This window comes from Copadichromis virginalis, linkage group LG23 (genome assembly GCF_057382275.1).
Source record: "Copadichromis virginalis isolate Kocher_CV1m ecotype Utaka linkage group LG23, C_Virginalis_male_GT1.1, whole genome shotgun sequence".
Classification (NCBI taxonomy): Eukaryota; Metazoa; Chordata; class Actinopteri; order Cichliformes; family Cichlidae; genus Copadichromis; species Copadichromis virginalis.
The window spans coordinates 32229010-32243950 of record NC_140639.1 but is presented as its reverse complement, the minus strand read 5'-3'; the positions used below and the strand labels follow the sequence as shown (position 1 = coordinate 32243950).

General features: G+C 40.3%; 1 protein-coding gene across 5 annotated transcripts in view; it reads right to left on the bottom strand.

Moving 5' to 3' along the window:
- Nucleotides 1-1856: 1856 nt before the first annotated feature.
- Nucleotides 1857-14941, bottom strand: part of myt1b (myelin transcription factor 1b) — a 45638-nt gene continuing 32553 nt past the window's right edge. For 3 of the 5 annotated variants that reach the window (XM_085449808.1, XM_085449809.1, XM_085449805.1), the window contains 9 exons: nt 12146-12208; nt 11691-11759; nt 9960-10022; nt 9572-9652; nt 8769-8990; nt 8100-8191; nt 7830-7933; nt 7046-7189; nt 1857-6911 (listed from right to left, as the gene is read on the bottom strand). In XM_085449808.1, the coding sequence (XP_085305934.1) occupies nt 6768-6911; nt 7046-7189; nt 7830-7933; nt 8100-8191; nt 8769-8990; nt 9572-9652; nt 9960-10022; nt 11691-11759; nt 12146-12208 (982 nt within the window). In that variant the 3' untranslated portion in view covers nt 1857-6767. The remainder of the gene's footprint in view (nt 6912-7045; nt 7190-7829; nt 7934-8099; nt 8192-8768; nt 8991-9571; nt 9653-9959; nt 10023-11690; nt 11760-12145; nt 12209-14941) is intronic. The other 2 variants (XM_085449807.1, XM_085449806.1) reach the window with 2 other exon arrangements.

Genomic DNA, 14941 nt, shown 5'->3' with positions numbered 1-14941 from the left:
TAGCACTCTTAATTCTTATTCTCATGTATATATGTTTGGCACTGATCACCACCTGCACTCATGTATATATCTTTCTACGTAGCACTCATAATTCTTATTCTCATGTATATATCTCATGTATATCTCATGCACATATCTTTCTTTCTACATAGCACTTTAATTCTTATTGTCTGCACTGAAGCACCGCAGCAATTTCCTAATGTTGTAAACCTCAACATCTGGCAATAAACCCATTCTGATTCTGATTCTGATTCTGATTCTCATTTCACCCAATCAAAGAAGAGGAAGTGCAGACCACACTAATGCATCACCGATTCACCTTGCTGCTAAGTGATTGCCTATTCAGTACCAGTGCTTGTCACAGTATTCACTTGTATTATAATCCCACTATGCATTTTGATGTGTTTAAGGCATGATCGAGCAAACAAACGACAGAATACTTTTTCTGAAACCTTAACTGTGTTACCTGTTATGGCAGCTAACAGGTAATGAGCTGAGCTTCTTTCTTATTTTCCTCTTTACTTCTCTTAACCTTAAACTTATGTCTTAGCAATCAGATCCTGCCATCTTGCATTACCGCTTCGTGCTAGTTATGTTGACTTTTCTCTTCTTTTTACTCCACTTTTTTCACCCGTGTTTGGACACTCGGGGCATGGCTCCTTTGTTTACATTAGGGATCAGCCTATGGTAAACCTCCGCCTACCCCCCAGTCCTGCTTTACAGGTGAAAATAGAGCAACAGGACCGTTGAGTCTTTGACTTTATTTATTTTCTGCTGTGTTTTACTTGCATCTATTTGAAAGAGTGAGTGTAAACACAAAAAATATTTTATTTTATGTGCTGGAATGTGCAGAAAATAGGTTTAAATGTTAAACTAATTTATTCAAGTCAGAGAATGTTGCATATAATTAAATTTTTGCTTGATGCATAAAGTTAAAAGATTAAAACAAGTTAAAAAAAAAGAGACTTTTCCATTTGATTACATTTTGTATGATGGATTATGCAGAAAAAGTAGAATTGGGCTGAAAGATCTATCGCTTTATCACCTCTTCAGGTTGTAAATCGTGGTTTTAAAAAGTAACTAAGTAACTAATTACTTTTGAAAATAAGTAATCAGTAAAGTAACGGGATTACCTTTTTGGGGAAGTAATCAGTAATTAGTTACTGATTACTTTTTTCAAGTAACTTGACCAACACTGGTGTTGAAGGGGCTGAACAAACAAAAGCAGTCCTTTGAAAATTGTCAACGGAATATATTTAAAATGGGTGGATAAAGCAGAAAAACAAAAGGCCTGAAGAGCTACTTCTTAAAAAAAATACAAGAAGATCTGGCTCCTTGGAAGCAAAATAAGAAGAAATGCAGACAATTTTGCTCAAGCATTTCTTTAGTTTGGAAAATAAATCGTAATGACTTTGAATTTTCCAGAAATTTAAATAAACTTTACTCAACACTGGCAAAAAGTTTTCAGCTGTGGGCAATCAACTTTGGTTTCTGAAGGGACGAATGATTAAACTGTTGTAACTTTACTCTAAAACCAAATCTTAATCATCAGTCAACCATGTGATGCTGTTAGGACCAGTCAAAAGATCCACACACTGGAGAGATGTGTTTAAGATTTTTCTTTTATCATAACAGAAAGAAGAAAACACACATGTATTTACTTTGTGGGGACCCTCAAAGACAATATGGATTAACCATTCTAATCTGAACCCGATTCCTCAGGCAGGGATCAACAAATGTCCCTCACAAGGTGTAAAATTCCCCACATAGACAGATATACAAGATCACACACACACACACACACACACACACACACACACACACACACACATGCACAAAATGATATAACAAAGTCACACTTGTCTATGAGTCTTTATTTGTGTTTTTCATAGAGAACATTTAAAATGGTTCATACTCCCACAATAACTGACATCACTTCTCTGCTTTATAACACTGACACAGGAACAGGGGAACGTACACAAGTACACAAACAATCAGTCACAAAATTGGCCCATCTACAGTGTTTTACTTCCCAAACAAAAACAAATTAGGCAAAAAACCCAAACAAACAAACAGGAGACCCCAAGGACACACAGCCAAGGCCTGTCCCACTTTAAAAAACGTTGCTGTAGCAAAGGAACGACCACATCTACAAAAGTAACAAAAACCACCGTACAATCTATCGTTGTGGAAGTGCTTGTAATTTTGGAAGTTTTGTACTTTAAAAGGATATCAGTATCAATACCTAGAAAATCACCAGTAAAAATAGCTCATCTGTGTAAAAATGTGCTAGCAGGACAACCCTTGGCTGTGGATTTTTTTTTCTCTTTGTCACAACCTATTTTCTTTTTTTTTTTTCCTTTTTTTAAAACCATTTTCAACTCGTCTTCGATACAACAACAATAACACTGTTTCTTCTTAATACAAATATGTACAGACACTTCCACTTGTTTCAAAATAATGCCCTGCACACTAATGCATTATCTAGGGATGGATAGGATGATGATGATGATAATGATGATGATGTTCTTCAGATTCCTTCACAGAAACTGTCCATGCAGTTTTGGTACCTGAATCGACAGAATGGGATCACAGTTTCCTTAGGCTCGTTGTTTCGTGCCATCTCTGTCACAGAACGGCCTCTGCCTGGATGTGAAAACGCATATATTCGACATGATCGGCCCCAGCCCCTCCCCAAAGCTAACCCCGCCCCTGAACGTAAAACATCTAGATTCAGACCAAATGTTTTCAGCAGTATTTGAACCAGGTGTAAACATACCCTATCTCAAAATGAGTTCAGCGAGAAAGGCACACATGATAAGACCACACAGCTTGCGACTACAACAGGGAGGATGTTGGGGGTCTTTTGGTTTTGCTCAGCTTGATATTTCTTTCTTATTCTCAGTGTAGAGTGTGCGCGCGTGGGCATCAACCTGCTCTCGCCAGGTGACGATGCGCTCCCCTCCCCCGACCCCTCTGAAACAAGATTCTGGTTCCCCCGAATGTTTCATCAGGTTCAATTCAATTTTCGTCCCAGGTGCTTCGGGGGAAACTGAGCCCTGACCACTTTTGTTGTTCCTTTGCAATTTAGAATAATAAATCTGCTCACTCCATCACTCGGTACTTTTATGTAAATAAGAAAACATACAGTGTGTGGGCGCAGAACCAACCGTGGGCTGCATTTGCTTTCTCAGCTGACATTTTTTCTCTTTTTTTTGAAATGCTATGCTTTCATGGCCTCAGTGTTATTCATTTACATACCTCAGTAGACAGTTTCATCAAGCAGTTTAAAAGGGGTCATGCCTTATCAAATAAGTTGGGAGAATATTCAGTCTTAACACTCTCGGGTAGTATTCTCGTGCATTTCAAGAGAGGGAATACGCTACTTTGTTAACCAAATGCATCCAAACTATTTTTCCTGGAGAGAGGTTACACAAAATATGAGGAATGGGGGGTGTGTGTGTGGGGGTGGGGGTGGGGGGGTCATGGTGTGGGGGCTTTGGCGGGGGGTGTGTGGGGAGTATAAAAGTCATAAAAGGCTCTGACATTCTTTTGAGTGACGGGCTCGTATTTATGCAACAAACGCCTCCTCCTAAAGCAAAGGGGAGATTGTGTAGCCGGGCAAATCAATTTCCCACTCCCACACACTCATCTAGGCCTTGATCCAGCCGCTGCTGTTGCCTCTAGCCTCAGCTGACTGGCTGACCTATGGCATTGCTCTGCTCTGCTTTAGCAGCTCTCCCCAATCACCTGAGAACCAAACTCTGCTTCCCATCAGTCTCTTTTGGTTGTTCTTTTTTTCCTGTTTGTTTGGAAAAGAAAGTACCACTTCCTTTTTTAAAAAATACATTTTGAACCCCCTGAATGAAACGGCTTGTTTTTTTGTGTGTTTTTTTCTATGTGACAAACAGGCGGGACAATTGCCTGTCATCTATCTATTGGGTTTCTTACAAGTCAAGACTTAAAATGCTGGCATCTTCAACAGTTATTGAGAAAGTGCACAAAGGAGATTCATTCTACATTGGCTAAAAGCACATTGAAAACATGCCTTCGACATCAGAGTTACACACGGGGTCGTGTACACCACAGCAGGTGCAACGCAAAGGCAGGTTACACTACGGTCTTCTACTTGCTCACTTCAGTATCGGAAAGCTCACAGAGCATGAGCTGTTTCCATTATTAACACAATCACTGCACAATGTTGCTAAACACTATGCGCATTACTCAGAGGCATCATCATCGTCTTTTTTTTGTGTGTTTTTTTTCAAAAAAATTTTCATACATGAACTCACATGACACTTAGGAACAAAGAGCCAACCATCTAAACTGATGGTTTCATTTCTCAGATTCAGTAGTACAACATACAGTAGATGTTTCTGACATTTCTGGATCAGGGACAGACAAGGAAAGAAAATTTTAAAAAAGGAATCCTATGAGAACACTTCCAAAGTATTGTACTGTATCATAGCCTTCAGCTTTGACTCAATGGTATGTTTAAAGCCACAGTTGAGCAGGTCTTAGTGATATTAATTAAGGTGTAACTGCCTCCTACTGATAATCCCTCCTCATTTCTCTTTCCAATAAGCTAGTGATCTTTTGATAAGGATATACAAGAGAAGAAGAAGAAGAGCAAGTCAACAATTACACTGTAAAAATATATGTATGTTTATATTCATATATATATATGTATATATATAGCATCTTTAAAATCTATTTATACAGAATGTATATATAGTGTACTTATGGCCATCTTGGCAGAGAAATAAAGGCATCTGAAACAATCACCACTCTCTCGATGCTGTGGTCTCCTCAGGACCAGACATTGTTACATTGCAGAAATGCGAAGAGTCAGGAAAGAAAGTGAGTTCTCTTCTTCTCCTTTATTTATTTATTTTTTAGTGGCACTTTGTGCATCAAAAAATTAAAATCTAGAGTAAGGCTACAAGGGTGTGTATGTTTATCTGATAAAAGTTTGTCAAAGGAGGCCATCCTACAGTATCCTCGAGGGTTGGATATGTCGCTGTGTGTGTTTTAGACTCGTACATCCAGACTAAAACACTGCTGGAATAGAGCTCTATACATGTACCACTGCACTGATGTAAAGAATTCAAAACCGTTACTTAAACAGCCATGGTACGTCACAGAGATTGTGGGTGAGCCACTTCTGGCTGCTACAAAGCGCTTGGGAGAGGTAACATTTTTTTAAATTCCTCTACAAATTGTTCTCATCACCTGACAAAAGCAAATACTCAGAGGATAGTGAAAGTGATTGCTTTTGAGTGTTTTTTTTTTTTGTTTGTTTGTTTTGTTTTGTTTTTTAACAATCAGCTGCTGGTACATCTATGCCTAAGCAATCAAACAGTATTTGTACTGATTTTATTTATTTTTTCGTTCTTTATTTAAATATTAGCAGAGGATCTTTAAGACTACTCAGACTCAACTGTCACATCACGCACATAAATAACAAAATAAATATACAGCCATATCAGTCAATTTCTTTCATATTAAATAAATAATAAATACATACTTTCTTTTTGTTTTCATCTCCTCATCTGTGTTTTTTTAATGTAACAGAAAGAACACAAACAAAATAAAAACGAGGAAAACAAGAGCAACAAGCCAAAAAAATATTTTTTTTTACTGTAAAATTATCAAAAAAAATTTGAGTCTATTATAAAATATTTGCACTTAAAAAGGATTTTTAAAAAGTACTCCAAAACAAACTATGCCTTGTCATTTATCTATATAGACTTTTAAAATATTGACGTACGACATCTGCAAATTGCTTTTTGACCTTGATAATCAGTAAAGATGCATTTGTATGTGTGTGTTTCACTAAACAAAGTTAATAAATAGATTGCTTCAAATAAATAAACCTCAATAACATAAATGGCAATAAGTTACAATTTAAAAGTTCACAGGTATAAATAATTCATATATAACAATAATTATTGTACCACAAAAACTAGTCATTGAAATGAAGTGCAATTCCTAGGCTGATAAGTACTATAGATATGACTAACTGAATTCGAAATGTGTGCACACTATTACTATCATTTTATTGGGGGGGTGGGGGGGTGGCTGCAGCGTTTAAATCTAACTCGCGACCTTGCTCGATGAGGTTTTTTTTCCCCACTGATGATTGCTGCAGTAATACCACCAAGCAAACGCACATTCAGTTTGGTGCATGCCGGGGGGTGTGGTGCGAGTATGGTTGTGGATCAGAGAGATTTTCAGAGCCGCAGATGCTTGCCATTGAGAATGCTACAGGAGACAGTGGCGTTGGGAGTCTTCTGCTCCAGTTAGTGTTCCTCTTCCTGTCTCCGGGCTCTGGTGAGCAATACTCGAGCCTCGCCTGTCTCAGTGTTCCGGCCGAGGAGAAATGCTAAAAAACTGACTGACCAGTTGCGAAACCCTCTCCGAAAAACAGTTAAGGACACAAAAGAGACAACAGGTAAACATACAGTATATTTAAACCCCCAGATACAGCTTCTAGTAACATGGATCTTATTCTGGTTCCTCCTTTGAATCCCAGCAGCAGCATGATGTGGATTTTGGTCCGCGTCACTTTTCTTCAACAGAGTGCTCCCTGGGTTGATTTTTTTAAGTTGCCATTTACTTAAATAACCTGAATTCCCTTTTTTTGTTTTTGAATCATATTTCGATATATCATAGAGCTTTTCAACCTCTCTCCTTCCTGACTCCACCTCCACCGTGTTCTCTGCACTTTGGGACAGTTTGCGTTCTCCATTTGTATGTGTGGAGCCTCAAACCTTGATGCCCTTCACAGCTTTGTTGATGCTCTCCAGCAGAGCCTTGTTCTCGGGGCTCTGGAAGCAGTCCTTGTTGGTGTACATGTCAGTCAGGGTGCTGATGTATCTGTCAAAGTTCTGCTCTGTGATTGGCTCCTGCTGTGGTGCAAATGAAAACCAATCTCAACTGAGGGGGGCAAACAGAAACAAGGCTCCACACGCTCTTCAGCGCACCAGATTTGCCTTCAAACAAATGCACAATCAATGACAACAGGGTGTGAATGCGGACTTACCATGTGCGGCAGACGGATATTAGCCAGGCTGCGGATGAGGGCTCGGCTCAGACCAGACAGCTCCATGAACAGAGCCTCATTCTGCTCCTCAATCATCTTATTCTCGTGCTCAATGCTTTTCAGGTTCTTCTCCATAGAGGAGATCTGCAACGCACAGCAGCAGACCATCAGCAAATGTTTTAATATTCAACTAGAAATTCATATCTATTTAATAACAGCTGTGGTGACTGGCAATGTAGTGGCCATAGTCCAGACATTATACAGACATTTTTGTCTTCTCTAGTGGCTCGCACCATCTTCATTGTTCCTGGGTCCACAAATCTAATGTTGGTTCCAGTTCAACATTGCAAGTAACCAGTCAGATTGTAGCGATGACATAATTTTGGGATGTGGAAACACCATGCATCACACATCACAACAATGTGATTGGTCAGATGCAATACTGATACTGGACAATTTTTACCCATCTTTAAAGTGTCCTGCTGCCTGCAGTGCTCTTTAGAGTCTTAACTGCAGAAACTGTAATCCTGGTAAAAGACGTTCCAGATAAATATCCTCCTAAAATTATAGTTCTCTATTCATTCTCAACAGTGTCATGCTTATGAAACCAAGGTTTCATAAGGTGGTGACAGTGATCAATAATTACTTTATCTCTTTTGCAAGAGACTGGCTAAGGTAGGCAGTACTGCTGTTGCATGGAGAAACTGGAGCTCCTCGAGAAAACAAGAGCATACACTGAAGATCACACTAAAGGGAAAAAAAAACCCCAACAACAAACACACACCTGAGTCTGCAGGTTGACCATGTCAGCCTCCATTTCATTGTTGGATTCATTAAGGTCATTAATCTCTTTGTTGAGCTGCTTGATGTCCTCATCATTGTCCAAAACTAAAGGAGAGGCGAAGAGAAAAGCACGTTTTGCAAAAAAAAAAACCCCCAAAAGAAAACAGAAAAAAAACTCTATTCTAACATTGGCATTTTTATTATTTGACTCAGTAACAGGGGGGGTTTCCGCTCAGTAAACACATAGATTTTTCTTAATTAACCATCGTACCATCACTGGCTCTGAACTTAGTGCTCAGATAGTCTTCTGTAGGGAACTTGGCCTTCTTCTTAGCATACAAAGCTCTGGGGCATCCTGAGAGGCTGAAATGAAATTCAGAGAGGGTCAAATTTAGCATTACATCTACATAAAGAACATTATAAGTTACAGTGACATGTGTTAGTTATATACTGCTGCTATGGGGGAAAAGCTTAGCCTAGAAAAATAACTGGAAACGGCAAGACAGACTATTTAACACATGGTGAAAACATCTCAATATTCTTATTTAACTTTCGACAAAGCAAATAAATATTTCCAAAGTGTTCAAGTGCTCATCTTTAACTATCAAGCTGTAAATTAGCTTAACTTAGAATAAAGACTTGACTACGTTTAAATCAGTTTAAAGTTGAAAATGACCAACTTATGGGGTGTTTACAGAGATTTGCGTATTCTTCTTTGGGTCAGACATAGCGATTTAAAAATATAGTATCAAACTGAAGCTTTACATTTTAGCATTTGTGATAAATTTTTAAAAGAGATAACTAAATAACTAAAATATCCACACATTAAAAAAGAGAGATTCAGAGATACTTGGCCGTTGGCTGCATTTTATAAAATCTGAATTCCTCATTTAATCGATTTGTTTCAAATTTGAAGATACTGATCAAAGCCTAAGCTTACCTGCGGTGTGTGAGGAAACTTCCGTTAGCATGTCCAGAGCCATCACAACCTGGGGTGGGGCAGGTTGGACCCTCTGTCTTGAAGGCCTTCCAGTTGAATGGCGTGCCATTCAGAAGACCCTCCTTTTGTCTACGGGCCGCCAGCGGGCACCCGTAAGCGCTACGATGTGTGGCGTACTTTCCACTGATGTGGCCCAGGCTGTCACAGCCCGGCACCGGACATCTGCAGAGAGCAGAGGTGGTAAGAAGAAGAAGAGAGGAGAAGAAAAAGTATGGAAGACAGGAAGCAGATACGGAAAGAAAGAGAATGACGGGGCACAAAGGTTAGACAAGGAGAATGCAAAAATGAAAGTAAAGCGAAAACTAAGATAATTCTTATCTTAAAAACTGAAAGGTTTTTAGCAGTTTTGCTAAATTCTGTATTGGACATATTATTACAATGCAAGATATTGCTGACAAATGAGCTATTACAATTTGGTACATGCTTTCTCCACATACTGTTATATTAACAGTTTTGTGTGCAATATGAAGCCCATGTATTTCTTATGTAATAACAATGTACTCTGCAATAGTCTACCATGAATTATATTCAGAATCAGTATCTGCAGTAAGTGTATTTTCCCATGAGTAAGTTGATTCAGTTACGGGGACAGATCACTACCTCTGCATATGATTCACAGTGACTTTCCTCTCTTTCTTTCTCTGTCTCTCTCTCTCTCTCGCTCTCTCTTTCCTTTATTGCATTTTAGTTTTACCGTCAGTCATGCTAAAAGCAGACGTTATGACTTTCTGAGCGGTACGAACTTTAAAAGCTCGGAGTCCTCCTGGTTGTCCTTGGCAGGAGTTTTAATTCCACTTTTCTTGGCACGCGGGCACCCAGAGAGACTGAAAACAGAAAGTATGGAGTTGATAACATAGGGCTGGAAAGAAAAGGTCTGGTGAAGTGATTACTTAATAAAGGAAGAGAACATGGTAAGGAAGAATAATTTTACAGAGGTTCTTCAACCAAATGACAAACCAAATCCATTGAAAAACGCCTAATATGGATGAAAATAGGATTATGTGTATGTGGTGCCTGTCTAATCTATCGTGAACTGTCGCTAGGCCTCTCTGACTAGCTATACATATGTATGTTTGTGTATGTGTGTGTGTGTGTGTGTGTGTGTGTGCACGCGCATTTGTGTTCTGTTACCTTCTGTGTGAGGCATAGTTTCCTGTGATGTGACCTGAGCCGTCACATCCGGGAGTGGGGCATCTAGGGAAAAAAAACAAAGCAATGTTCAAAGTTAGGCAGAAAAAATTAACACAGGGAGTTTTCACAACTGAAAACTGAGGTTTACTATTTATCTGCTTAATCTTAAACAAACGATCACAATGTGTATATTCAATTCAGTTCCGTTTTATTGATATACTGCCAAATCACAACAATAGTCACCTCAAGGCCCTTAATATTGTAAGGCCCTAAAACAATACAGCAAAACTACATCAATCAGATGGCCCCCTGTGTGCAAACACTTTGGCAACAGTGAGAAGGAAAAACTCCCTTTTAACAGGAAGAAACCTCTGGCAGAACCAAGCTGAGGGAGGGGCTGAGAGAGGTGTCTCCCAGATTCACCCACCCTTGAAACCTTGAGACACTAAAAGTCTAGCTGTTGTTTTAGACTCCCTTGGTACCGTCAGCTCATGAATGGCACACAGCTTTCTCAGCTGCGCCTCACAAAATCAGAAATCATATTTCTTAGCCATTGCAATACAACTTTCATTCTAAAAGTGACCTAATCTGCTAACATGGAAGAGTATAGTTTCAGAACCACACATCAACGCCGCTCTTTTCTCTCTTCTCTTTCCACTCGCCCCTTCCAGACCGGGTCTGCCTGAGGCGTCTTCATGTTAAAAGGGAATTCTTCTTTCCCACTGTTTCTAAGTGCTTACACATAGTTGTCTGATCTTTGAGGTTCTCTGTCTAATCTTTCATTATTATTATTATTATTATTATTATTAATAATAATAATAATAATAATAATAATAATAATGTTGTTGTTGTTGTCTTTACAATAATAATGAACACTTGCTGTGAAGTGGTGCTATATAAATGTAATTGTAATGACCAAGAAGTTGCTTCTGTTCATAGATGTTGTGTTTTCAGTGGGAGAAATGTTTATTTTCATCTAAGTGACTATTTCAGTCAAACACCAAAGATCTTGTCTAGTCCTGTCTTTCAAATAAGGCCCATGGTCAAAATTAATCCACTGATCTTAAAAAAATAAAATAAATTCAGCCCTTTTTTCCCTTCTAGGCTTCAGTTTCCTCCTTTCTGATACGCACACAAAAAACTCTCTCTGGACTCTGGTTTAGTTCTGAGTGATCATCATTGAACACATATCATCCCAATCCTGCCCAGCCATTTACACCTTGTATTTGTATTAGAACTGATTTTAGGATTTTATAGATCTATAATTTTTTTTTATGTATTTTTTTTATATTTGTCAGCTGCTTTTCAGCTTACCTGTGTATAATTGTATAACTGTGTTATAATTGATTTATTGCTTGTTTTAGTATTTATCAATTACATTGATAATTTGCATTTTGTATTGTATTGTAAGCTCTGATTTCACCGTGCTATATGAAAAAGTTATTCTAGCTTTCCAGGCTCTTTGCCATTCGAACACACCCGGTATCTGAACATGTTGAGCTGTGAAAAGCCTTTGTAAGTTTCATTCACATTTACATGAAGTAATTGAAGTGAAAGCAAGCACAGACATAGGAAAAACCACCATGACAGATGCAGCGGTAGCACAGAAAGCAGCCAGCAACAATAGATAAGTTAACGTCAGCAGAATGAAGTGCTGTGGTGCTGGACAGTGTCAGTAGCAGTGAGCTGAAGTGGCAGCGAAAAGGCAGTGAAGGTGTAGAACAGACATACTTGAGTTCAGGGGTGTGGGCCGCCATGAGGGACCGAAGGCTCTTATCAGCGAGAGGACACCCAGACAGACTGAGAGAGAAAAGACAGGCAGAGGAAGAGAAGGACGAAAAGGGGGGAAGCAAGGGGTGAGAGGGGGTTGAAAGGAGAGAGGAGAAAGATGTGAGTAAAGGGAAATCAAGAATGCAAGGCATACCAAGGTCATTTAGCAAGAAGAGGACAGACAGCAAGAAGTAAATTACTGATGCATATCAAAGTCAATGACCGTCTTTGCTTCCTGGGCTCACGCTACATTATTGCCTCTGGCATGTCAGGATCAAATAAAATGTTTGAATTAGTCTCGGTGTGCCGGCTTTGGAGTGAGAAGCAGAGGGAGAGTCTCAGTAGATCTAACATTTCATGTACAAGCTTATATAGAAAGCAGCAGTGCACACTAGTGCCCGAATAAGCCTACATACCTGCGATGGGACGCATAGTTCCCAGTGATGTGGCCGCTGCCATCACAGCCAGGTGTTGGACACCTGCAGAGGGGACAGACACGCAGTTAGCAGTGGCAGAAGGAGAAAGCGACAACTTTAGGGATTAGATGTACAAAGTTATTTTTTATAAAGGAAAAACAGAGGCTGATCATACACCTATATTCACGGCAAATATGTACATAGAGTTTACATAGAAGGTCGTTAGTTGTAAGGTTCCCATAAATACCTGGGGGTAGTACATTTGTACACACTCTGATGGAACGATCAGAGTGTCACTACCCTTCTCACAAAGCACCAGACGTTCAGGGATGATTTTTATCCCGGTTGGCTGGTCATGGCCTTAAACTCACATCCACAGAACATCTAAATGTGGTTGAAAATTGCAATATGAAAAGTCATCTTTTCAGGATGTTACAACAAACTAGTTTCAACCTAATTTCACTAATAGCCCACTGAGCAATTTTCTGTTTATCAGAGCTTTAAAAGACGTCTAAATGGTACATGCTAAAACAGGGTTACATGTGGTTCAAGGGTCAATGTTTAGTAGATTTCTACATCACACCGAGCAGGTTGTTTGTTTTTTTCCAGAGCAAATACATGTGTCTGTGTGTTCTAACTTTAATAATTGATTAACAAAGGATTGCGGCCAGACTATCACGCAACATTCTCTCTCTCTCTCTCTCTCTCTCTCTCTCTCTATATATATATATATATATATATATATATATATATATATATATTGCTTAGAATTGTACAAGATCAACAGGACCCTAAGAGCCTTCATCAGGAACTCAATGGGGATGTGGCGTACAACACTAGAGGCCAACTCCAAGCCCATAGCACAAGTTACCATGAAGTGCGGGATCTACCAAGGAGATGCTCTGTCTCCACTGCTGTTCTGCATAGGCTTGAACCCCCTCAGTGAGGTCATTAACAAGACTGGCTACGGATACAGACTACGGAATGGAGCAGCTGTCAGCCACCTCCTGTACATGGATGACATCAAGCTGTATGCCAAGAATGAATGAGACATCGATTCACTGATCCACACTACCAGGCTATACAGCAATGACATTGGAATGTCGTTCGGACTGGAGAAGTGTAGTCGAATGGTAACAAAGAGAGGGAAGGTAGTCAGAACTGAGGGGATTGAACTACCAGAAGGCCACATTGCAGACATAGAGGACAGTTACAAGTACCTGGGGATCCCGCAGGCAAATGGGAACCATGAAGAGGCCGCTAGAAAGGCTGCAACCACCAAGTACCTGCAGAGGGTCAGGCAAGTCCTGAGGAGTCAGCTGAATGGTAAGAACAAGATCCGGGCCATCAACACGTACGCCCTGCCCGTGATCAGGTACCCTGCTGGGGTAATAGGCTGGCCAAAGGAGGAGATAGAAGCCACTGACATAAAGACAAGAAAGCTCCTTACCATGCATGGAGGGTTTCACCCCAAGTCCAGCACCCTGAGGCTGTACGCTAAGCGGAAGGAAGGGGGCCGGGGACTGGTGAGTGTCAGCACCACAGTCCAGGATGAGACAACGAACATCCAAGAATACATTGGGAAGATAGCCCCAACTGACCGAGTGCTCAGTGAATACCTCAGGCAGCAGAAACCCAAGAAAGAGGAGGGAGACGAGGAACCATCATGGAAGGACAGGGCCCTGCACGGTATGTACCACCGGCAGATAGAGGAGGTGGCTGATATCCAGAAATCCTACCAGTGGCTGGACAAAGCTGGACTGAAAGACAGCACAGAGGCACTAATCATGGCAGCACAAGAACAAGCTCTGAGTACAAGATCCATAGAGGCTGGGGTCTATCACACCAGGCAAGACCCCAGGTGCAGGCTGTGTAAAGATGCCCCAGAGACAATCCAGCACATAACAGCAGGGTGCAAGATGCTAGCAGGCAAGGCATACATGGAACGCCATAACCAAGTGGCCGGCATAGTGTACAGGAACATCTGTACCGAGTATAACCTGGAAGTCCCAAGGTCAAAATGAGAGATGCCCCCAAGGGTGGTGGAGAATGACCGAGCTAAGATCCTGTGGGACTTCCAGATACAGACGGACAAAATGGTGGTGGCTAACCAACCGGACATAGTGGTGGTAGACAAACAGAAGAAGATGGCCGTAGTGATCGATGTAGTGGTTCGGAATGACAGCAATATCAGGAAGAAGGAACACGAGAAGCTGGAGAAATTCCAAGGGCTCAGAGAAGAGCTCGAGAGGATGTGGAGGGTGAAGGTAACGGTGGTCCCCGTTGTAATCGGAGCACTAGGTGTGGTGACTCCCAAACTAGGCGAGTGGCTCCAGCAGATCCCGGGAACAACATCGGAGATCTCTGTCCAGAAGAGAGCAGTCCTGGGAACAGCTAAGATACTGCTGGGTGTTTTTATATATATATATATATATATATATATATATGCAAAATCGTTGCACCCCTAATATATATATATATATATATATATATATATATATATATATATATATATATATATATATATATATATATATATATATATTAGGGGTGCAACGATATTCGTATCTATATTGAACCGTTCGATACAGTGCTTTCGGTTTGGTACGCATATGTATCGAACAATACAACATTTGTAATTTATTTTATCAACTTTCCTTCTGACGATGCTGTCTGTGTTGAGCGCTCAGTGAATCTGCGTTCGACTACTCCGCCTAGGCTGCACTGTCGAGCGCAGATCCACTGAGCGCTCAACACAGACAGCATACTCAGAAGGAAGAGCGCAGGGCAAGCTAG